The sequence below is a fragment of the Apaloderma vittatum genome, unplaced genomic scaffold, assembly GCF_000703405.1.
Source record: "Apaloderma vittatum isolate BGI_N311 unplaced genomic scaffold, ASM70340v1 scaffold27769, whole genome shotgun sequence".
Lineage (NCBI taxonomy): Eukaryota > Metazoa > Chordata > Aves > Trogoniformes > Trogonidae > Apaloderma > Apaloderma vittatum.
The window spans coordinates 12,050-38,814 of NW_009737559.1; the positions used below are offsets into that span (position 1 = coordinate 12,050).

The 26,765-nt window shown below is 36.5% G+C and overlaps 1 protein-coding gene across 1 annotated transcript in view; it reads right to left on the bottom strand.

Annotated features, from left to right (window-relative positions):
* TTBK2 (tau tubulin kinase 2) overlaps window positions 1–26,765 on the bottom strand; it is a gene marked incomplete at its 3' end in the record, with an annotated part of 48,535 nt that overhangs the window by 11,774 nt on the left and 9,996 nt on the right. The window contains exons 3-7 of the mRNA XM_009877380.1: window positions 24,681–24,754; window positions 23,530–23,670; window positions 20,874–20,978; window positions 878–943; window positions 176–268 (exon numbers count right to left, since the gene is read on the bottom strand). Of these exons, the coding sequence (XP_009875682.1) occupies window positions 176–268; window positions 878–943; window positions 20,874–20,978; window positions 23,530–23,670; window positions 24,681–24,754 (479 nt within the window). The remainder of the gene's footprint in view (window positions 1–175; window positions 269–877; window positions 944–20,873; window positions 20,979–23,529; window positions 23,671–24,680; window positions 24,755–26,765) is intronic.

Here is a 26,765-nt window from a genome sequence, read left to right on the forward strand (position 1 = left end):
GAAAACTTGATTGCTTTTTACACCATGACACTAGCAATGAGAACTAGAGTAACAGTAGAAAACACTGGAAAATACAATGCTTCTTATGATTCTTAGTGGAATCTTAATCACAGCAACCCCTGGCAGTCCAGAAGTAAATCTCCCTCTTGCTATTTCGGTTCACTTCTAGGTTTACCTTATCTTTTATTTTCCTCCAAGGCAGTTGCCCAACCACAAACTCCACCAACATGTAGAACAGGGACCAGAGGTCATCGTGTCGACCCATTTCCTGTGAAAAAGAAATATTATTTTAATGCATCTTAGAAATACCTCTAAGACAAAAGGGAAGATAGATTCTTTACTGCTTTGGAGACTTTAATTGTTATATATAAAAATAAATCTAACCAATACTGCAAAACAAGTTTCTATCATTAAATCCAGCAAGTACTCAAAGTAGAAACATGTAAGTAAATTTCCACAGAAGACACAGAACAACAAACCACAAGTCGAAGTGTGTTAAATTAACACTGCAAATCTCTATACTGGAAGAGCTGTTGATTCAGATTCCCCTCATGTATCTAGTTAAGATGACATACACACATGAAGTTAAGATGACATTATGTATTTTATAGACCTCAGTAACTTCACCTTTTTAATGTATTAACTTAACATACAACTGAATACCAAAGCTATCTATTAAAATCATTATTATTTCTACAAGAACTTTTTTTTACCCGCAGCTACTGTAAAGTCTATCATCCTTTTGCAAGATCTGTAGGTATTAATTCCTACATAACAAATACACATTTCTGAATATAAAAAAGGAGATCAAGAACAATTTCATTACTGATCACTTTTAGGTCCGTGAGATGGATACGATGTAGATTGAGATACTCACTCTGTTTCTATGAGCATTGATTGACGCGTATCGTACCGTTCCTCGAAAACCAGCAACAGCTCGTGGCTGTCAAAGAACAGAAAACCATAAAGATTCTTATTGTCCAAAATAAACCCTCTGACTACTTCAGCAAGCACTTACAACGTGAGTAGGGAGCCACAACAAACGCCATTTGAGACTTTTTATTTCATTTCAGTTTACTGTGTTTGTACGAGTTCTCAGTGGAAATCCAAGTAGGCACCACAAAATGACACAGATTCATAATTTTTTCCAACTATCTATTTATGTCTGGGTTTGTTCTCCAGAAGCATCAAGTCCTGGTTACCGCATCCCTCAAGAAACCTATATGGCACAACTATCTCTCTTTTTTTCTCCAATAATGAAATTATTTCTTTGTTTTAACTCTTAGAAGTCTGAGTTTCTAAATCCTAACAGGATCTTAACCATCATGATTTCCTCCACTTTGCTAAACCACCATTTTTATGTGGTATGAACAGACCACATTTATTGAAATGTGCTAGAAACATTTCACAAATTATTTTCTGAACTAGCGAAACGATCAATTTTTTTAAAAATTTCAAAAGCAGAGAAAGCCACAGGTTAGTCTCAAAACTGTGGCTGAGCAATAAATAGCAAGGGCTACACTACAGGCACCAATTAAAAATACTCCTTTCTTTTCAGTTTTCTGAATACCAGCATTTCCTCCCTGACACTCTAGATATTGTATGATCATAAGTCAATTGGTGTTTTATAACCACTGAATGTATTTTCCCATCCTTCTTTTCTTCAGGTAAAATGTTACAAAAGTAATTATGTGATTTATAATAGTCATAATTACTACACACTTAGAATTTTAAAAAAAAAAACCACCATGGTGTTATTGCTTTGCCTAAAAAAGATATCCAACCTATGTTACCCCCTTAATTAATCACTCGATACAGGCAGAACTGCCAGAACTGCTAAATTGACTTTCTTCTACACAGTCTTAGATTCTCAATCAATAATACTTTTTGTTTCCTCTAACAGTAAATGCGAGAAACTTGAATTACCTGCCTCACCTCTGACTTGTACTTACAGGGGTACTGGTGATCTGTCAGCCTGCCCCAGACAATTCTTAACATTTTTAAAAACTTTGTACGATACACTGAAAAGCCTGGTTAGCTAGTCACGCAAAGATAACCACAATACATCATATATCAGTATATCATCTATATCAGTATATCAGTATATCATATTCCATACTGAACATTACCCTGAAATGAACCCTAACACTGTAGCTGCAGAAATTTTATGGTACCACACAATCATAAAAAGAAGAGCTCAAAATGCTTTGGAAGGGCTAGATTTCAGGAGAAACTAAATTTTTCAGATATAGGCCTTAAGTTTCCTTCTTAATTCTGAAGATTGACAAACCATCCAAGTAAGAATAATATAGCTTTGCTGCCTAGACAATCAAAACACATGTAAAACTCCAAAAAAGATGCAGTTTGATGAAACACACTTTTTTCAGAAGGGCACTAAGAGCCTAACTTTAAAACATCCAGGAATACAAATTCAGTAAATCCCAAGAGCATAAAGCTTTAGAAGATTAAATCAAATGCTTCCTGTATTTAGCCTCTGGTCTCAAGGTTTAAAAGGAAGGAATATATTCACTTTTACTCAGTTAAATACTTCATTCTTCTGAGAATAATGACAAATATGAAAACTAGGATGAAATGAGACTTTCATTACTAGGGTAACAACTTCACTTTCTACTTCGATAACTAGAATGAAAACATTCCAGTTGCTTGATAAGGAAATAAAAGAGTAAGAAATGGCACATGGAATCTAAATTATCCCATCCAGTTCACAAAAACTAACAATCTGACCTAGTCCAGTTCCGTCCTCTGAGAGGAAAGTCCCTATGAGGAATTTCATTGTGTACCAACTCTCCTGCTTTTGAATGTTAAAGTCACTGCCAGCCCTACACCATAGAACCATAGAACGGCCTAGGCTGGAAGGGACCTTAGAGATCATTTTAATCCAGCCTCCCTGTTGCCAGGGACGCCACCTCTCGACTAGATCAGGCAACACATGAGGACCAAACGGGAATCAAACCCATGTCCTTGGCGTTGTCCTTGAGCGTTGTTAGTGCCACGCTCAACTGACTGAGCTAACCGGCCCCCTAAGACACGCCTATGAAAGTATTTGTCCTAAGATGACTTCAATTATCTGATAATCACCTGAACAAAACAACAGAAAAAAAGCATGAATATTGTTTCTATATATCAGCTTATCGTTAAATGAATTCTGAACTCTTTAAAAAGATATATAAACTCTTTTACAATCTCTTGCCTGAAGTGTGGTTTCTACAAATCTGACTTAAGAGCATAAGTAACTGTTATTTCTGAGGACACGAGGAAATACCTTCTAGTAACAAAGCTGGTCATTATTTAATTGTGTCAATACTTAATAGATATTACAATGTCACATGACAACAATAACTTAATTCTATCACAACATGAACAATGGCTCTGGTAGCTTAAATCAAGTTATCCAATTCAGAACAGAATTTTTAGACTTCTGAGCATGTGCAAAACTTCTGAAACTCTTTTAGAGCTCTTCGTGCATCTCACAACAGCTCATGGAACAAAACAGAAATATTACAGGCAACTATAGCAACTTTCTGAATGATTCACCACATTTTTTCAAATAAAATTCCCCTCTGCTATTACTGATCATGCTAATTTCTTTTTAGACACCTCCACATTTTTCCTATATTCCCTCTCTGCTATTACTGATGATGCTAATTTCTCTTTAGACATCTCCAAATTTTTCCTCCCTGAGCTCACCTGCCACCAACTGAAAATAAATAAAAAATACAGTCTTGCAGAAACATTTGTTTATTGTATTGCCTTCCAGATGCCTTATCTAAGAAAGATGCTACCGCAGCAATTGAGCCTCCTTAAAGTAAAGAATATTTCCCTGTTGAGAAAAAAGCTTAACAGGTCCATTTTTTTTCAGTCATTACAGGTGACTTATTAAGACAACCAACAGCCTCTATGGCATTTTTGTAGCATACAGCCGTAAAGAGCATTTGTGCTGAAGAGATGCTGAATCCTACACTTGAACATATCTGTGGATTCCACTGACATTCTCGATTAAAACAGATCACATCTATGTCCCTTTCCAGGGCAAACGCCATAATCAACATTCTCCTGGTTTTTTTCCTTGAAATTTAGTGTCGGGTTTTCAGTTATTTTTTTTCTTTTCAGGCTGGGAGCAATCACCACATCCAGGTGCTCTCTCAAGTTGTAGGGATCCCTCAAAAGTATGTACAGCTCTTCAATCTCACACTTTTAGCTCTACATAAAAAACATATCAGACGCTGGTGAGTACTTGCAATTAGAATTCTTCATTGACCAATTCTCCTACCAGTTGTCGGCATGACACTTGGACTCAGTACTGATATTATACGAGTACTGAACTCAGATCTACCCAAGCAGAAGTTGTAATTTCCAAAAACTGATTGCAGTTGTCTGATCCTATGCTACCTAGGTCCGGCAGAAGCTAGGTAACAAGCTGAGTTAACACCTCGCAGCGCAATTAAATTTTGCTCTTGTGGGTTCTAACAGGCATATGGTGACAAATGAAAATTCAACTCCAACTGCCTGTGCTAAAAAGAGCATCACCACCTCTTCAGGCAGCAATATTTGATACACCAACCAGCTCCTGAGCTACTCAGTTTTCAGTCTGGAGTGTTTACTTAGCCATTGTGATGCACTAGTCGAAAATGGCAATCGTTCCAAAGCTGATTCATGAGCAGACAAAAGGTCTGGTGGGCTGGAGGTGGTAACAACCTACTAAGTGTCTGGCACAAACCTGAACTTACTGCAGTGAAAAATCACTCCGGATAAATCTGCCACATTTATGCTTGCTTTGCCTTGTGCAATCTTTTTTCTTCCTCTTATGTGAGGAACTGAAGCAGAGATTGCTGTAAGACTACATAAACCAGCTAATGCTCTGGCAGAGGATTTCCCCAGACAGCCGAATATTGTCTTATTTCTCCCCATAAGTAAAAATTTTACAGTTGTTCTGCATCAGCGGAAGTCCTGTGCTCTTAAGACTGCAGAACTGAGACCTTCATTTCTATTGTTTTGTAATTATCATATTTAGTATTTGTAATGATAATACCATAAAGAGCTGCATCAGTACAGTAGTAGACTTGTTTTCAACTAAGGATGAGAAGTAAAAGTTCTCAAGTGAGCTAATGCACATAAAATAACATACTTTCCTTCCTTCAAACTATTAAAAATATTTTTTCATAACTCAGCAGAGAATTTAGTTCATAGCTCAGCAATAATTAGAAACTAAAGTTTCTGGTTTGATTTTGGCTTGCTTCTACTTTCACTAGGAAATAAATTTTACCAGACCAAACCATCTGTCTTTCCACTATGACAGCTTTTAATTTCAAACAAATAGGACAGGTCTCAAAGACCTTCAGTTCCTGCAAGTTTAATAACAATTGGTGATTAAAGATAGAACCCAAATTAGTGCCGTGACACAGAGGCAGGCAGTTAAAATTAAATTAAAATGGCTCACATCCATCTTAAGAGACACCAACTGGTTGGTCACTCAGCATTTTCAGTGGCAAGTGAGTACATGTCTAGTCCCCAAACTGCGACTATGGATTGTTAGAAAGGTAAAGTGCAGTACAAAGCTGGAAATACTAAGAAATCTGGAGGTCATAAGGAAAGCAGCACACAAACCCACAAGAAAGCATTAAGTTGCACCATCCAAAGAATAACTTGATTTTTTTCGAAGATAATATTAAATATTGGTGGAAAAAACATATTTTTTTAAAAAGACTGCTACAGCCCATCCCCCTGAGCATCAACCAGTTCAACACAAAATAAATAAACAAAGGAACTGCTGTATCAGAATATAAAACTGCTATACAGAACACGAGAACTCCTAAATTAAATTGTTTAATAATTGTTTGCATATATCATATTTGGACATATTCTGCACACCATAGGAAAGGAGAAAAAAAAATCCCAATTAACAAGCATTGTATTATGAGAATTAAATCTTTTTCATACTTAGCTATATATCAACAGGATATGAACAGATTGTGCTTTCTTTTTATTTTTCACACAAAAATCCAAATACCATGTCACAAAGAATCTTCCTCTCAAAGAAATAACCATACATTTTCTTGGCTTTCATTTCACTTAATTATCGCAATATTCCAAAGAGATCTTACAAAATAATATTGCAACAGGTGGAATACACATAACATTCCTACTTGTGTCACCTTTCAAGTCAATTCATAATGCTCTTTTTTCAGCTTTTACATGAACTCACTCTTTGCCTTTCTCCCCTCGCTCTGTCTCACAGGAGACACCAGCTGTCTGTCTAGAACACCGATTTCCTTCATTTCTTCTTTGTCACAGAAGAAATCAAACTTGTATGGACCACGTTCAGTGGATGCTGAAAATGCCACACATGCACATTCAAAGACTGTGCCTTCAGTAATCTTCTTCTTTGCCCTTGAAGGAGGTTATGGCAGACAAACATAATAAATAGTGTTACACCACCAGGTGTAGCACAGCTCTACCATGATATCTGCACAGGTAGAACACAGCTATGCATGACTTCAAAAATTTTGGAAACCTAACAATTTAAAAATTGTTTTAATCTCTTTATTCATAAATAATGTGTGCATAAACCTCTACAAACTAACTCCCTTGTCTGCCTCTTGTTATCTCTAATTCAGAAATGTCATAATTTTTCAAGCAGATTACTGCTTATAAAACCAATAAAACAAAGGGTTCTTGGCTTAATCTCTCCAGAAAAGAACCATTTCCATGTAGGACATCTTGACATAAAAAAACTAAACCTCCTTCAGTTCCTCTTGAGATTTAAGAAGAAAACAAAAGTAGAAGGAAAAAAAGATTAATTAGGCTCCAGTCTTCATTGACTTAGATGACAAGAGAAAAAGATTTAAGGAGTATGTATAGGTTATTGAAGAATGAGGCTGCTACGTGTTTACATCTTGCATTGAATGGCTCTGATATAATAATCTCTTTGCTACAGAACTGAAAGTTATAAAGAAAATATAAATCTGCAATAATTCATCCTAGATTCTTCAACAGAACTCCATTTACTGAAACAAAGCATTTTTCAAGCAGCTCATTTTTTAAAAAGCTACCAACTATCAAACGCTTAGCTCAAAATTTAGAAGGACATCTTGCAAACCTCATCTATTTCCAAAAATATATGTAGTCTGACTGAGGCAGATTTAGTGAAGAAAAGCTGAAAACATAACTTTAAAATATTTGTTCTTTAGATGTTTTCTTTGTTCTACAGTAGCAAAACATACAAATCGTAATTTTATAGACATGGAATAGGATAGTTAGGTTTCCAAAAAATTACCCCAGAACTCTCTTCCAACTCTGAATCATTATTTATTTTAGATGCAAAGAACATACAATAAATAGTTTCCAATCCTATTTCAAGGAGCCTACTGCATTTTATTCGGTAGCTGATTACATCACATATATCTCTATTGCTCCTTCTTTTAAATTTCATTTGTGCCATAATAGCTGAACTGATTTTGCCAACTGCTGTAACACACATCATGTTCAATAATATTCAAATAAATAAGGATCCATACACTAAAGATTCAAAATATTCCTCTGATTATAATTTCTTGTTCATTCTATGCCTTGCTGCTGATTTTATAGAGAGTTCAGTACAAAACTGAATTTATTTTTAATGCTTTACAGTCCCAGCTCTTGACTCTTCCCAAGATGTGTTGAAGTGAAGAAAGGTGGCTGTCAGGAGGCTGATCTCCAAATACCTGGTTTAGATACCTGTCCTGTGGTTCAAAAGCTAAAACTACAACCTATTCCATCATGTCAAATCCCTGAGTAAGCTGGTAACAATGAAAAATTGGACATAATTTAGCTTTGTCACATCACACCCCGGCCATGTCTTCTTCCTCCCTTCATATAGATTTGAAGAAATATTTCTTGCAAGTATTTCAAGAAGCAGCTGACCCAGTGCGACTCTCTACAGGGACAGGCATTATCTTCTGATACCTCATTTGCTCCACTCCTCTCCTTTGTGTCATGAAATCTAATCACAGACCTGCTGAGTGCAGGTTGGTTTAAAGAACTGGATGGGCAGGAACCACCACCGAGTTACACGGCCTGACATGACTTCACTGTGTTCAGTCTTCTCACAATAACTTCTGGCTTTATTAGACAAACAATTCAGAAATAAATAAAAAATTCTGGTTTTAGCATTGCTGTTACCGACACTTCATCCTGGGAATTTCTCATGTCAAATTTTACCATGTACAGGTCTTTGCTCTATAAGCGTTAAGAGTCAAGGTGTCCAGTACACGGTGCACAGCTTTCCTGCAAATGTTGAGGAGGAAAAGTAACTTTTTGTCACTTCCCTGCTCCAGAAACACATGTTGCAAGATAATGCAAAGAGACAACTTCTGAAAGGTCGATTCTAAAGTATATCAAGGTGTAAAAGTCTCAGAGGACTATTGAACAGATAGGGATTTACTAACACATTTTGCTTTCTCCATCATCCTTCCCATAATTTGAATCTTTCTATGACAGCAAGGGGGAGGGGGCGCTGGTGTTATTAGCCTGATACAGCAGTAATGAAGAGAGTCCTTTGCAATTATTAGAGAGACATGACCCAGGTAAACTCTACTCACACAAGAGTGACAGTGAAAAGAGCTTCTTCAGGTATAGAAGTTGTTGCAGTAACAGGTAAGGAAATAACCTAAGGATTGATGAAAACTTCACCAAAAGAGAGAAGGCATGCAGATAAATTTTAGAGAAGTTTGCCTAAGTTTCAGTGAGAAAATAATACGATTTAGTGACAACCTGAAGATAAAAATTAAATGAAGAAGAGGAGCTCCAAAATTGTATTGCAGGTTTAAGTGACCATATACATTAAATATGAGACAGGCAGTAGAGGAAGATGAGAAGATTTCAAGAGAAAAACTAAATGTTACTTGCTTAGGTGCAAACATGCAATCCTCAACTAATCACATCACCGTTAGGGATGGTGAGAGAACATTACTGCGGAAAGATAGCATAAGGTAATGTCAGCAACAAAATGCTTCTCAACAGGATGAAACAACCACTAAACTGTACATTTAACAACATGACATGGACCATCACCCTGCAGCATCTGGCTTTCAACAGTTTTAGGTTAGGAAAAGAGTTCTTTTCAGACCAGTTAACATATTTTAGCCAATTACATATTATATGCTTAATACAGAGCACTATGAATTGAAACAGCTCCCTGGAACTTTTTGCACTATTTAATTATTTTTCATATAATTCACTGTCATTTAATAAAGTCCTCATAAACCCTGTCCTAGTTGTCCTTGGATTTTGCTTTAATCTGTGTCACTCAAAGTAGAGAATGTATCAAGAAACCGCTGAAGATAAAGATTTATCTTTCTGCTCTTTAAGTAAAATCAAACCCTGATAAATCTTGCAACTTTCTGGAGTTGAACAAAGTGCCACCAATTCTTTAAATTTAATAGGCAGTCTCAATTCAGTCCAAATTTTAATCTGAATTCAATGTTCAGTAACTATTCTTGAGCAGCTTTCAGTATATAGCCTCTTATTTGTAGCAAATACATGCAGTCAAGTTATTATTCAGGAGTAGTTACTGACTCAAATTCTAAATAACGGGTGGCACTGGGGCGAATAAAGAAAACTGCACCAGGTTTAGTCAGTACTATCCATGGACCACTTCTGAGACTTTTTTTTGTTAAAATAATACCAATGTTTGCAGATCAGGCTGTAACAGCATTTCCTGGAAAAGGAGATTGAGAAGCGTATATGAGCAATCCACCCTGAAGCAGTCCATGGGTACAAATTGCCTCTCAAGAAGATAAAAGATGTGCAGTTATCTTTTTTCTTACAACAGTGTAACTTCACTATTGCTCCTTCAGTTTTTACTTTTTCACCCATCATAAAAAAGCATTTAACAGATACAGCTTCCACTCCTTCAGTACCATAAAAGCTACATTCTCTTCCAAATACAGAAATTAACAATCCACAATTCTTTTGCCAAGATGACTCTAATGGGTAAGATGGAAGTATTCTCTAGTCCTTCTCAGCAATGAAGACAATGCAGAATATTAAAAGAAACATGTAATTCAAATGTGTAACCATTTCATGAGGTAAAAAAAAAACCAAAGAATGAATACACAAGAAATGTACGCCCTGTTATCCCTCTATTTAACTGAAGTACAACAGATATCGAGAGCTTTTGAAATATATTTAATACTCTGTTTTGATATTTAAAATTTCTGTGCAGCACTATGTGTAAGGGATTTTTATTCTTTTGATTTGGTTTTGAAGGTTTGTATTGTGGGTTGGTTTTGTTTTTTAAAGAATTCAGCTTCTTCAAGTATATTTCCAGGACACCATCTGCCATACTGAAGTGAAACTTGAAGATAAAAGCTCATTTCCTGAAAAATCCTCAGAACCTGAGGGCACTGAAGAAAGGCAAGCAGCACTTAACCTCATTTTGTACCTAAACACCTGAACAGAATAACACGTTCAGCATTGGATGTGAAAAGGTTCTTAACTGCTTCCCTAGACAATAAAAAGAATCTAAACATTTGGATTCACAGTTGCTTTCAATACATTTTTCTAAGGGTCAGACTGTCCAGCAGCTGGTGTATCTTCTGCTTTAGGAGCCAGAGGCAATTCTGTTACTGACAAGTCATCGAGAAAGAGCATTAGTAGCTCCTCAGAAAATTTTGGTGGATAATCCTTTGGATTTGAACTCTTAATATTTAGACTAAGAGTTTGGAGACTCCTTTAATGCAAAGCGTATCAGAAAAAAACAGTGTTGTACTTCCTAGTTCTAAAATCAGGACTTCCCAGCTTTGTAATGTTTAAGATTTCAAAATTCCAGATTAAAAAAAAATAAAAATCTAGCAAGTCAGATCTAAAATACTGTAAACCTCCTTAATGTATGTTAAACAATGTAATTTTGATATTTTTTTTTTACGTATTTCAAATAAATACAAGAAAGTTTACACACCTGAAATTAAGGTCATGCTAAACAAACCTATGGGGGTGAGAACTCTGTGGAAGCTCTTCATTTCGTTGGAATAACACCTGCAGAACAACCTAAAATCTAGTCACTGCGAAGGGCAGGACAATGGTGGCAAGAGGTGGGGGGGGGAGTCATAGGGTAACTCTCTCTTTGGCTTAAGAAGCCTTATTTACCAAAAAATACAACAGTTCCACAGACCAAACAGAGTCTCCTCACAATACTTTTTAACTCACTAGTTAGGACACTGTCAGAGGAACAGCCTGCGTTCCAAACCAAGCAAAAAGGAGTTTTCTCCTTCGTTCATCTTTGCTGAGTCCAAATCACCAGACTCCGGGGACTGGCTGTTAATCTGAGTAACTCATTAGGCTGCCAGTCAGTGAGAGCTGTATACCGAGTAGAAAAACACAGATGTTTCAGATTAAAAAGGTTTTTAATCTAAACACCATGTTTCTATGGATAGTTTTGCCATCGTGTTTCTCCCTAGATTTTTCAGCTCGGCTTGTACACACTATTCTATTTCCTTTGTAAAACAAATACAGTTCAGTTATTTGTAACTTGAAGTCTACATAAATAAAGACCCATAAAGCTCAGGCCTACGATAATAAATGATGACTGAATTTATGAATTTTTGAAGAATTACGACCTCAAAATAATTTTTAAAGGTTTGTCTGTTTAACAGCAAAAACTAGTGGTTTTTTATTTTGCTTTTTTTTTAAATGTTAAATTTAATAGTACCTCAAAAAACAATGGTGGTTAACACTTCCTTTCAAACAGAAGTGATGGCAAGTGCCCAAGAGCTAGCTGCAGTACTGATGGTGTTAAGGATGCAAGTGTCCTTCATTTTTTGTCCCTCGAGGTTTTCTATTTCTGTCCCACAGCTGACACCCTCATTTTCCACTATCACAATGTAAACAGAGACATGTAAGCTGAAGGGCTGTATGAAGTTAGGTTACATTCAGAAAAAATCATTTATTCTTTGTCTCAAGAGAAAAACACATGCTAGTAATACCTGAGCTATCACTAGGGCAATGGGGAACAAAACAGTAGGTCAAACAACCCTTTGACAACACTCTCAAAAAACAATAAACTATGAATCTCATAAATACACTAAAATTGCATCCTGATAAATGTATTTACCAGATGATTAGAGAGTCTCCCCACAATTAAATTCTAATTACCCTGCTTTGAAGTAATCAATTCTTATCCACACCATTAATTCAATTATTGGCTTCCTCTTTCCAGCAATGTATTCCCTTGCCCGTTTCCGCTTTCCTTCAACAGCCTACATCAGCAGCAGCAGTTTTCATCCTCCCTCTGACACACATTCTTCTCTCTTCTAATCTTTCCTATCACCAGACAAGGCTCCTCCCACCAATGCATGTTTCCTCCTCAACTTCCATTTCAGAATTTAATTCTACATCTACACCATCTACATCCTAGTACTGTCCTCAACATGTAAAATCTAGTTTCAAAAGCCTATACACACATACACTATTTCCATATGCTTCACTGTATTCCCAGCTACACATGTATCATTGTTCAAGGTATCCCAAGGGCATATGTGGTCAAAATAAGTTCCAAGCAAACAAAAATAAAATGGACAAAGAGCCAGGCTTCAAACCACTGAGCACAGCAGCATAGCTGCAGAAAAATACATTCATGTTCCATTTGTTTATATATTTTTTTCACTTTCCTAGACTATACTAGAGCTTGATATTTTACTTTTCAGATGTTGCATTAGGCTGTTCAGAATAAATTCATTCTAATAACTAACTGGATCTTCAATGTGATTCCATGTACACACAAAAAAATCCAGGTGAAAACTACTCACTGCAAATAGTGAGCTCTGGGCTACAAGGTTCAATACCTTTCCAAAGACCTTATCTGTAAGAGTTACACCTTTTCCTACTACTCTTAAAGTGAATTTACAATAGAGTAAGTGGCAGAGTAGGTACGTTTCACCTGTACTCCAAGACATTTAATGCTAGTACTACCTATATCTAGAATATGACATTTGCATTTTCCTTCAAGATCTTACCTAAGAAGTCTTTTCCTTATACATTTAAGCCACATTTCAAGTTCTTTAGCTAATAAAACAAGGTTTAGTAAATTGAATAGAAAGTATAAAATATCATTACATACATAATCTTTTACTTTTGAACAAGCGTGAATTATTCTACACCCTTCCAAGCAGCACTATGATACACATTTGTCATTACTTCCTTTCTTACATCCTTCACATTCTTACAAGCCGCAATAAATGTTTCTGACTTCAAAGTGTAATAGTGTCAGATCATACAACTTATTGGACTGCAACCCTTCTCATCTCTCATCACTATGCTCACACATTTTACATATATCTCATTACTGCGGTACAAGGGACGTATCTCTCTCTCCTTCAAGTTAGCTCCTCATGAACACAGTCATCCAGACAGTTGCAAGACAGGATAAGTTTGTTAAAATGAACTGATTTCAAAATTAGCAGTTAAAAAAATATTTTATTTTAGAGTAATTCTTCCAGTAGAGAACTATCTGTAGCATGAAAAAGGTTGTGACACTTTTTTTTTGCTTTATATTTTTATGCTAATCTGGTTTTCTTTCAGTTTTGAAGACTTACTAACTGAAGCAGACCACTGCAGTAAAATGATATTAGAATGAGAAAACTGCAACTACACCTATTTCATTTTAAGGCTAACACCTGGAACAAGTGGGAAATTGTCTCTGCTGCCTCAATAACCCAAGAGAAGCTAAAAGCCCTGGGTCCTTAGAATGAACAATAACAGTATTTCCTTTTGCCACTAAACTCAGACGCTTGGAGAAGACTCATAAATCTTGAACACAAACATTTTTATTACATAAAATCGCATCTCAAAATAATTCTCTGAATTTCTGAAATGAACTTTTACTCTTTTTTATAAAGAGAGGTGATATTTTCCCCATAAGGAAGATGCTGAATTTAAAGTTACAGTCCAGTTAAAGATTATGAAATACCAGAAAAGATTAGTCCTTCTCTAACAGTTGCTGTATTACACTTATTATCAGTTTTATCCCTTTTTACCAACTTTATAACAGTTTACTACATAAGCAGTCAATATGTAAAAATACATCTTAGAAACTCCCCATTCACATTGTAGGGAAGGGAATAAAGACAGCTACAACTGAAATATCTGGGAAATATACGGAAGTTGTATTATTTCATTGTTTTCTGAAAAAGAGTTCTGATATTGTTGGAGGAAGAAATTATGTAGTTCAGAGGAGAAGCGATAAAAGCCTATTTCTGCTGCAATGTAGGAAAAGAAGCTTATGTAAAAAAGCAAAAAAATGCAGTGACAGAAGTACAAGGGAAACCAGGAAGAAAAAAGAAGAAAATTGATACTAGTTTTCACAAACAAAACGATATGCTTCCATGTTTATAGTATTTATTCTCAATTTTAAAAACAGGTGGAATTCTGCTCTTACTCCATGTCCACCTTGGCATCGAAAGATTGGGTCAGATGAAATGGATTACTCGACAACACATCATTGGCTACATCCTTGAGTTACTTAATAAATTAGGGAAACCTAACTGATAATTAAGAATAGAAACAGATACTTCATGTGAATCCTTTGTGTCCTTCAGATATGTTAAAATCAGGGCATCGTGTATCAGTAGCTGCTTACTGACATCCAAAGCTTAAGCTTTGTGACTGTTGAGCGCTGTTCTTGAAAAAGGGGGCTTGATGGATCCAAAAATATGAGAATAAAGACAACATTGATACCTACAGAGGAATTTCTCAGATTCCATCATATTAGTGGTGGATAAACTGCAATACATCTCCTTCAAGTCTTTTTCCTTTTTTTTTTAATCTTTCAAAATCAGTCAGACTTGTTACCTGGCTGCTGCAAACCAAATGAAGGTCATTCAGATAGTCTAATTCAAGGGTGAAAAATCATGCTATCACAAATCCCACTGGGGAAAAAAAAACAGTAGAGTAGGCTAAAAACTGCTTGCTCCTCAATTCTGGAAACAGGCAGGCCACATGTGACACTCCAAAATGCAATGAAAACTACTGTGAGCACTACAAGTGCTGAACAACGAAATTGCTCACTTGGGAGTTCCTTTTCTTTAAATATTACTTTCTGAGAAGCTCTTTATATTAAACCTGCATTTTTCAAAACCGTATTTAGACAGGAGCAGTTACAGCCAAACGAGTTGCACGGTAGCATCGTTTTAACAGTGCAAAATCACCACGGAGCGTGACATTAAAATGGGTAGTACGAAGACGAACGACATAGCTGAAAATTATACCGAGACGTCTTAGGATCAGACAAGCATGATAGCAAAACCGTGGGGGATCCTTTAATAAAGACATGCAGCTTGAACCCTTCATGGAATTAGCTGGGATGATCTTCAGGAAAGGTTTTCTCATTCTAAGTTCTCCGCCTTGACCATTCTTTCAGGTAAGAAGTCTAAGGAGGCACCACAACTACTCAGAAAAAAAAACTGACAACAAAAAAAATCCTCCTTCCAAACCTGTCTGTAAGAAACAGCTAACAACAGCCAAAGTTAAAATGCAAGGTTGAAACTAGTTTTTGCAATGCTTCAAAATGAGAAGCAAGCAATATGTACATAGCACATGCACAAATTAAGACTTCCTATCACTCATGTATAGTTCCTTGTATTACAAGATCATCTTTTCCATATGCAGCATCATCTCCAACTTTGTGTAGTTCCATACAGAATGGCACTAAATTCTGGTTTTTGCTTTTAATGCTTTCTGTTTAAACTTTAAATATTAATTGTGGTCAAAACAGACTGTATTTGAAGGTTTAAGGGTCAAACAAAGATTATTCTCAAGGTCTGCAGAAAATAATGTTACTTTTCTCATTTATTTCCAGAGATTTAAAAGAAAACTGAGGGTTTGGGTGGTTACAGCAATCTCCCTTCCAACATAAGGAACAGTCAGAAATAAAGAATGAAGTTCCTCTCTTTAAAAATTATGAGGAAGGTAACGGAGGCAGGTCACCAGTGTTACTGTTGCTTATCTTTACTGTGAATGAAAAGGCTGTGCAGGCAAAGATCCTTAAGAGCCTTGAAAGTGAAAATAAGCAGCTTGTCTGATGCACGCTGGAAGCGTAACACAAAACAAATCACAAGTTGTGTCTGTAGTAGCACCCTCAATTTTGGTGTTTGTCAAACCAGAAAGAGGATACTAGAACTGGATACTCATGAGCCTGAACTTCAGGTTCGTAAAGTAAAGTAAAAAAAAAATAAAAAAATACATACACATATGAATGTACGTGCATATTATACAGAAAACAGTGAGGGTATGTACAGGGAGTGGAGGTAAAGAAATACCAAGTCAAAACTGCCAGTAAGCCTCAGTGAGAGGAAAATGGTATCCCAGGCAGTGCTCAGGGACAGAAGCAGCACTGAGCGGTTGGCACAGGAGAAAGGAGAAACTAAGAGCACATGGAGCCTGAGCTCATCACAAGATATTCACAAAGATACTAGAGACAGATGACACAGTTCGAGCTTGAATAGAGGGAAACAGTGGTGGAACAGGGACATCACGGAAGTGAATCACGAGCCTAGAGATAATAAAACGTGCTTATGAATGAGGCTATCTGAAGATCAAGCAGAAAAGGAGGGGACATAAAGCAAAAAGTGGATATGCTCAAGAAAGAAGAAACTAAACTGTTAACGTTACTGGAGTCAGAGGAAAGTCAGATAAACGAAGACTGCCACCGAAGATAAAGAGGCAGAAACTATGTGGATGCAGGTTTAAGACTTGTATTAATGGCAACTGGAGAACACTGAGAAAAGAGGAAGCTGACAGGAATCGCCGAAGACAAAAGCTAGTAACGTTGAAAAGAAAAATCAGCACAGGAAAAGAAGATGTCAGTAGCCAGTATCATGTTATCACAAGGGTGTGGGAAAACTATAAATTAGTTCTGATGAGACAATTACAGAAATTTTAGAATTTTGGATACTAACAGCTCTCACTAAAGACAAGGCCAGGTGTCCAAGGCCAGGCTGGACGGGGCTTGGAGTAACCTGGTCTAGCGGGAGGTGTCCCTGCCCACGGCAGGGGGTTGGAACTAGATGATCTCTAAGGTCCCTTACAACCCAAACCATTCTGTAATTCTATGATAATCTGAACTATTTCCTTCAATTGTAGACTCATCTACCTACACAATTCTCTTCGCAAGCTTGATTATGTCATGAACTCTAGATAACTTTAACTAATGCATATTTTTAACAAGTAATTTCAACTTACTAATATAGGAGTCATCATTAATTCCAAGGCAGACTAAACCAGAGCAGCTTGATTTATTTTGAAGTTTGAAATAGACACTACTTAGAGTAAACAACAGCAGAAGAATCAAAACCATTAGATAAACCTTATTTCACTGTTAATCACAAATTAAAACACATCCTTATTCCAGTTAATGTGTCAGATGCCTCTTTTTAAAACTTCTCCCTGACAATAACCAACAATTAAATGTGAATGCAAGAAATCAATGCTCTCACAAAGGAGAGAAAGAAATTACGCTCATGTTAAACTGAAATAAGCAGTACTTAAAGATGGGCTTTGTTTGCCTTTAGTGCACAAAAATCCTGGGAGTAATTTTTGCTGTAATAACATCTATTCACTCTAGAGAATAATTTAATTTATCATGGAAGATTGAGCTCCTTTTAACTTAATTCTGCAGCCATTCTGGGAAGGCAAAAAAGCATGGCAGCAAGATGAGGAAACAGACTGCAGTGAACTCAAATAGATCCAATACTACTGTAAAATTTGTCCAGAAGAGCCTATGATAACTCATTAAAACCCTGCAATTAAATTAATATGATGCACGGGAGACTTAGTTCCACTGGCTACAATTTGGAGTATTATAGGCAGGTAAGTGCACATGAAGAAATTAATGTTCAGAATGGGTCTGTACACTACAGAAAAGATAAGGGAGACCCACGTCTGTGGTATAAAAGTGTCTGCGTCATCAACGCATTCTCTGCAATGAAAACAGGTATATTTGGTAAATACTGTAATAACGTGAAATGAAAAAAATCACCACTAGTAGTGAAAATATTTAAGTTCTCTAACCTGAATGAATTTCATTTTTACATTAAACTATCAATATTTTCTCTTGGAATGATGCTGGAACTTCATTAAAACTTCTCCAGACTCGTTAGCAGTGCTGCCTGCGAACTTCACTGCCACCATAACATATATGCTACCTGTAGCAAAATCTGTACTTACAGGATCTTGCATTCAGCCTCGTGCAACTTTCTGAATATTACCAGTTGAGAGCTGAAATTCATGTCAGATTATTGGTTTTGTAGCTGCTTGCTTCTAATTCAGCAAATTATTTCAAACTACTCTTGAATTCAGCTGAAATAAATGTCTGTTTTGGTTATTAACCCCCTCAAAAATTTGTAGGAAGCCTGTATCCCCAGCATGCCTTGGGATGAACCTAGACAAGGAGGGATTTGCGAGTGCACTATGATGATGTCAAGGAATATTCTAGCAGCCATCCACAACCGATTATGCCCGAGCTTTTGAAAAACAAATATTCACACAAACTCAGTATAACCTTGTTTGAATCGGGCATCTAATTTCTCCAAATATTCTATCTGTCATGGGACATAATTCAATCCAGAACCGCAACAGCCTGAACTTCTTTACTCTCACTCCTTCAGAATGTCTTGTCACACTGGTGTCATATGAAACTGTTGCATTCCTCCGTTTTGGTACTATGTAGTGGAATTAACTAGGGTCCTAACGTTGGGTAGTTTAATGGTTTGACAAGCTGTCATTTCCTCTTTGCTTCTTGATCTGATTTCATGAAATAAAACTGTCTTCCTCACCAAAAAGACCGATTTTCACCTTCTTGTTTGAATTTCAGTTGTGAATACTACCTATATGAACAAGAAGATTAATACTACAAAAATTATGATCGTTTATTCTTCTAATTGCCTTTCAGTTTCAAAACCTGATAATTTAGTCTTGTAACTGCCTTTTAGTCTCAAGCCCCTTGCCAGTCTAAGGTGTATTTGTGTCAAAAACCTGCACAATTTCTCTACTAGTCTTGAAGCAAACTCGATTTTTTACCTCCACTTGTTGGAATGCCTGTGCTGGCCAGTGGTGCTGGCCAATGATACCTAGAAGGAAATACAGTCCTGTCAAAAGTTTCTGCTTTCAACAGTAGCCATATAAGCCACTTCACCTTTTTGAGTTTAACAGAGGGATTTACAGCCACCAGGAATTCCTGAACATTGCGGGAAATACCAAGCTGACAAAGGACTAAAACCTGATACTAATAATTTCCCAAACTTCTGATTCTTTTAGAACACATTGTGAAAATTCAAACACTCGGGTTGGATAAGTAAAGCCTCAATGGGACTGGAATCTAGAAAATATGGGCATATAGAAAATTAGGCTTAGCATAAAAAACTGATAATCAACCTTAACTAAGGCACAGGTTCTTACCAACAGAGTATTATGGGTTTTGGAGAAGATGCTTTTACATCGCTCCAGGTTATTTGCAGTATCTGCTGAAGAAATCTAACGAAGTTTAGAAGGATAGCCTTAAGGAGAAGCACATACCAAATTTAATGAAAATATTAGTAGATTTTATTAGTAAGCAAGGCCAAGAGTTTGGTTGCGATCTATACCTGAGCCATTTCTGATTAAGTACAAACAAAACTACTGTCTTTTTTTTTCCACCTCACGGCTACTCTGCTAATATGGATTACACTGTCAGAAAACTCTAAACAGATTAAGTTGAAGAACTACTTCAGTTACATTGTAGGGCACTGCAATGAAAAACAAAAGGCAGGAGCTGAGTCACTACAAAAGAAAGAACAGCAGAAATGTTAAATTTTCTCTTATCACCTATTTTTTTCTGCAAATACTACTGTTGGTATGTATACACACACATATATATATTTATATCTAAATAGAAATTCCAGAATCTTGGGAATTGTTTTCTTTTTGAAATTACAGGTCAGTTCAACATCATCATAAGCAGCCAAACATACAGAACATGGCAAGAACACTGATAAATAAATAAATAAATCTACTTAAAAATGCTTAGCTCACCTTTCCAACAGCAGCAGCCACTCTGTTGGTCTCCCCTGCTCTTTGCTTTCATTGCAGTGTCCAGCATTATGGCTGAAGAAATATACAGCAGAACTCTACTAATTTACCTTAGTGATTCACATAATCTCATAATCTGCACACAAAAATTTGCCACTTTCCAAATTTCTTAGGCAAAATAAACTTGAAAATCCTTGTACCACGGCACTGACTTGCTCATTTTCAAACTTTGAAATTTACAAAAGGACTCCCTGCCACTGAATTAGGGAGGCTCTGCTGTACTTAAAATCATAATGTCCTCATTAATATACTTTTATCTACAATTTTCTTCAGACTGCATCTCACAGGAATACAGTAACTACACTTAACTATGTCCTGTTATATATTATAATAAGTGTCCTATTAATGTTTTAATTATTCAGATTTTCTCTTTTGGAAGATTATAGATTCGGTTTAGTGTTTGAGTTTTTTCTCCTACATAGGTATTTGGGGTTTTTAACGCAATATATAATATCAAGTGAAATTCAGCTATAGCATATTACTTGAATATCTACTGAAAACCTATTTGTCGCTCGATTTTCCAAACCAAAAGGTAAGATTATGTACTCGACCTCAAGCCAAAAAATCAGAAACCCCATTCATTCCAAACTGCCAATCTTTTAACATAATCAATAAATCACATGGCACTGCCAATCTGGGATGATGTTTGTCAAACCCAGATCAGTTACCAGTTCAATGCAACTCCAGAATAAAAGACAGCATATTACCATTTTCAATTAATCAAATTTACAATTGTGATAAAAAAAATAAAATCTTACTGGTCTGACATCCCCACATGAGTTGGTAAATTGTCGTGCCAAGCCAAAATCCAGCATATAACACTTCCTACAGGTGCTTGGAAAACGTCCCATTGCGAAGTTCGACTAGGAAGAAAAACAAGTACAGGTAGATGCACACCCACACATGTTTCAGTATGTGCACATATTAATGCAGTAACACATTTATAGCAAACCCATGCTCTACTTCTCTAGCCTTCCTTCAATATTGTCAATTCTACCAAACTCCCATTAAATCTGAACAGAAAGTTAGGAAAATCAGACATCCAACTTAAGATATCTGATCAGCAGCCTACACGGTTCAAAGAGATCTGCATCATTTAGAATATATTAATTTTTTAGCAATAATTTTCAAATCGTGTTACCCACTCACACACTTTGATTTGGACATTTCAAAAAATTATCAACCTAGGGCCTAACAAAGTCATCTAAACAAATGCACTAATATTATCTATGCAGAATACAGGGTGCAAACTGCCCTTTCCTTTCATGCTAGAAGGAAGAATCAGGTTTAAAAAACCTAAAAAATAAAACCAAAAAAAACAACACAAAAAAACCCCAAACAACCAAATAGTAAGAGCTGAAAAACCAGTGAGGACTTATGGAGGCAATTCATGGAGCTCGGTGACAACAGATGGTTGGACGAGGGGTAATGGGTTTAAACTGGAACACAAGAGGTTCCACCTAAATTTGAGAAGAAACTTCTTCTCAGTGAGGGTGACAGAGCACTGGCACAGGCTGCCCAGGGAGGTTGTGGAGTCTCCTTCTCTGGAGACATTCAAAACCCGCCTGGATGCCTTCCTGTGTAACATCACCTAGGCGTTCCTGCTCTGGCAGGGGGATTGGACTAGATGATCTTTCGAGGTCCCTTCCAGTCCCTAACATTCTGTGTGATTCTGTGATTTCAGAAAGCTTCAGTAAATTTTCTTACTTGCCTCTATGGATTTACATTCCATGTTAGCCCTTTAAAAAATAAGAATTCTTCAACATTGCTAGTTTATGGTGTTTGAACATGTTGGCTGAATTGGTTAGAGCCTCTCCCTATCTAATCCCCTTAAAATGGATTATGGGATATAAAAAAAGATAAAGCTAAAAAGTTCTGTGAAATGGAATTGAAACTACATATCTGAGCAAGCTGGAAGCTTAACGCAATTAACTTTAGAAAAACTACTTTTCTTTTTTCATTAAGTGAAGCAGTACTGTTCTAAATAAGTCTGATATTCACAGCTGCTCCAATGTCAAAGGTTGAGGGCAAAAACCAATTGAAAAAGTGAACTGAGATGAATGTGATCAACATTATTTTTAAATGGAACAGAATTTCAGCATTGCCTAATTCATCACATGAGGCAAATAACCAGCCAAGGATTTCAAGATTTCAGCTTAGCACAAAGCCTGCATTTACTATAATCTATGTAGAGGATACATACTAAAAGATAAAACAGAGCTGTGTTTTCAAGTCAAGAAAACTGCATGCTCGGAAGCAATCTTGCCTTCTTTTACAGTACTGTTTATTCTGGCTCAACATAGAATTTTCTGGGTTTTTTTCCACCCCCTAAGAGCATTCTCCATTTCCATCCTATTTGAGGCTACAGACTCCAGGACAGAGCTAGATAACGAGATGGCCCCAGTTGATCCTGCCAGCCATAAAGGAACATATTTCCCATTCACAACTTGAGTTGTTCTCATCATTAAAATCTTGTGCTCCAGCTCACTCCTCCTCACCTATTTCACTTGACATTCACTGCCTCTGTGTCTTTTCCCTATTAAAGTCTTGGGAAAGGGTCAGGAAGAATACAAGTTTTATAAAAAGTTGAAAGAAAAGAAGTGATGAAAAGGAAAGTTCCCTAATGCACTGAAACTTATCAGAGGTTTTACGTAAATATCATTCAGCTGACAGGAAATTTAGCTATATATGCCAGATATAACCAGAGATATTTGCATCTGTTAGAAAACACAAGATCTGCTTATTCTTTCTCATTTACAAAATTTTAAAGTTCAGAGTTCTGACAGTATTTTTAATACGGAGCAGCATTAAAAATAAGCAATGCAATTTTAGGAATAAATTCAAAGAAAAACATAAAACCAGTATGAACAAAAGCATGATGCTATCAGCAAGACAGTGCCCTCATTACATTTGGACAACAGTACATTTATTTGATCTGCACAACAATTAAGTTTTCTCTTACAATCTGTCTTTCCTTGTTTGTTATAAATATATTAAATAAAAAAAAATCCTATTGAAGAGCTTATAAATACACCCTACACTTAGTATCTATTCTCTTTAAAACTTACTAGGTGAAGATACTAATTGCCGTTAGCCAGACTCACTATGTCGTATCTCATGGCAATTGGTCTTGATTGTATGATGCTACAGATTCAGAGTGGGAAGTTTTACCTACAGAAGACTGCAAGGAGGCCTACATAGCTGGAGGCAAGGATGACAGAGACCAAAGTTATTGTTCTTGCAATCAAACACTAAGTAATAGAAAAAATTGGACCTACCTGATGAATAAACACTCAGTTTTCTGTCTCTTCTCATTTTTTCATTTTAACATGTAGTACAGACCCTATTCTTACGTATGAAGCCATCTAAAGACCACACATTACTTGCCTGTTTTGATTTAATGGACAGACTCACCGGTTTTATGTCCCTGTGCAGGAATCCCACCGAATGAATACTTTCAATAGATTCCAAAATCTGCTTCCCAAGCCGCAGAGTGGTACTAATGGTGAACGTTCCCCGAGACTGGCTCCGACGCAGGTCTGCCAAGTTCCGACCCTGATCAAATCAGTAGGACATTTTCAGAAAAACATCCTACTGCCAAGATTCACAGAGAGCGTAAAGTCTTCCTACTTACTCTTCAGCTGTGCATGGATAACCATAGAATACTCTTGTTACTTATTTTCATGTTCAAGGATAACACATCTCACTTAATGCAATGAGTGTGTGTCCCCAACTATCTCCAACATAAAATTCAGAATCTATTTTTGATAACACGAATCTTAGTATCCTTCTGCTTCTATCTAACATGGGCCAAACTAATCTCTGTTAGAAGAATACAGACTATTAGTTAATGCTGTATCTATGTCACATCTGAAAAAATGACACCGAGAAAATGCTGGCTAAGAATTCTTTACACTCAGCTCTTTAAGGAAACGTACCTTATTTAATTATATAGTATATCTTAGGTGACTTAACCAAACAGATAAAAAACACACCATGCAGGAAATGCATCCTCATGACATCACAGAACTTCTGGTTTGTCAAAATAACAGATGACAAACAGCATGGATGAAAGCACACTTTTTCAGACTCCCCAAGGCAGTAAAGGACAATAATCCCCTGACTTTAAGTGCTCATCATCCATTTTATCCCCTCTCACAGGAACAAGTATTTCAGTAAAGTGAATTAAGTGTTTTCTTTTATCTGCAAATGGTATTTTTTCACTTTCATCAATAAAGTCAAAAAAATGCACAGACGAATACACTATATTTTAGACTATCTTCACGTGAAGACTTCAAGGGAATGTGAGTCATCTCAGATGACACAGTTCACTCAATAATGAGGTCTTTCTGAGGATGCAAACCATCCTTCTGAGAGAAGTATGGAAAGGCTATCAAAGGATAAAAGATACAAGTATATGCTCTATTTAGTTGTGCTTACTACTACGCATTCATAATATTAATTTTCTTTCGTCATCCTCTAAAATTTTATCGGTATTTTCACATATGCTTGGCCAATAAACAGAAACACACAAGCCGACTTTGAGCTCTATTTGATCCACTGACCTGCAACTGCATGACCACGTAGTTAAATCTGTCATTCCGACCACATCCAATGAATCTGCAGACATGATCTTTTCCTGAGAGAAAAAGAAGCAAATTAGCCAATAATAACGGAAATCTGTGGTTTATTCTTTCAAACATCTTCCAAATTACTGGGAGAGATAGTTACATTTCTTTAGAGATCTTTAATAAACTAAGCTCCCCACCATCACAGTTTGACAGGTGTAAAACCAATTTCAGTTCTATGCCCAACTAAATAAAAGTTTTCTCCCCTAAAATATGGGGCCCTACCACACTTACCACTCTTCCATGAGAAAGTATGCATGGCAACACGCCTAAATGTCCATAAATTTAAGGCATTTTGGATTGGGAAAAGGTTATTTTCTTGCAAAACTCGTTACAGACAATATTCCTAGCCACCATTTCTTCTATAAACTGCAGCTGCCACAATGAAAGAAAACAGTAGTAAGTACCTGCAGGTCATGTTTTGTATTCAAAAATTGTAGAAAATGTAATTTGACTAATCCTATTTATGAATTTTTTTTCCTAGAAAATGACCTTTGCAGTTTAGCTACAAAAGACAACTTTAGTACACCAAAGCAAAGAAAAAAATAATTTCAGGAGTTAAAAAAAATTTTTAAAAAAAAATTTGAAAAAATAAAATTAAAATCACAGTTTGGTGTAAGTAAATTTTCTTTAAAGTCTCCACCTGTCCCAGGAACAAACTGTGAAGGAGAAGAGGGCTGGTCAAAAATAATCTTACTGTCCTGCAGCTTTAAGTCAAAGCATAAAATTTAACAGGTAAATAGAGAAAACAGCAACTCATAGCCTGCAGTGGAAAAACAGACGGGAAATGAAACCTCATTGTCATTTTGGTATCTGTGTTCATCGATTTGATGACAAGCCAGGACCCCTCACGACCCCGCTCCACCACAAAATGGGGAACTGCAGGGGTTGAGTCCCTCAGGCCATTTACCTTCCCTTCTGACACCCTGGAAGCCACAGCCAAGAGAGAGCCGATGGTCACAAGTGGCTGCTAAGGCTGTGTAAGATTTGTGTCACCTAAGGTTTCTTTCATGAACTTCGAATGTCATAAACGGGCAGGGGGAAAAAAAAAACAAAAAAAAAGCAATAGGAGAAGAGCAATTTAAAAATTCAGAAAGTTACTGCTTTCAACACACCATTACTGCTAACTACAGATGGGGAGGGGTCCTTTTGCTACTGCTGCACTCACAGCTCCACCAAACCCCTAAAACAGCCCCACAGTTTCTGAATATTCTCACTTCACTTGACAGAAGAGCAGTTACCCGTTTATTGCTTCCTGGGGAATTTCTCTGCCACATGAAATTAAAACAGGCAGGTCCATTTAAACAAAGAAAACGGTGCAGGATTCATCAAAATAATTGTATTTTAAAAGAACTATCTTAGAATAAATCTCTACAACTTCTGCAAATAAGTGGTAAGCTATAAGTATCGCTGCTTTTCCTCCACATTTTCCTTCCACCCATTTGTTTAAGTAAGACAGGCGATATTACAAGACAGTATAATTTTATGAAGAAAAAGGATTTGCCGCATATTTGTCAAGATGAGATTTTTCCATATTCATTGCTGCAGTTTCCAGTTAATGAAATCTCATCTCTAATATATATGATTCATTTTACAGCCACTATGGGTATGCTGAAAGAACATCTTTAGAGAAACATGTATTAGTTAGATTCCATCTGACAAATCCAGTACACAACCAAAACTCTGTTTGGCCAGAGAAACCCCATTTTTGCCGCAATTCCAGTTGTGTGGTGAATTGTCTGGAAATTAAATTTTATAAAAATCTGTTGAAAAAGAAAAGGACAGAAAGACGGTGTCAAAGCTTAAGGCTGGGTCACTCACTAAACTCTGACAGATGCTCTCTATGATCCCAGCACCACCCTCCCAGGGGAGGAAAACTGAAGAAACATGGAGAGAGACTTTAAGGTGGAAAAAGAAACTTAAAGCAATTTAATGAAAAAAGGAATAATGTTAACTGTAACAGCAAGGATTTCAAACTATACCCATACAAGAACACAAATAAGCTCAAAGATACATGAGAAC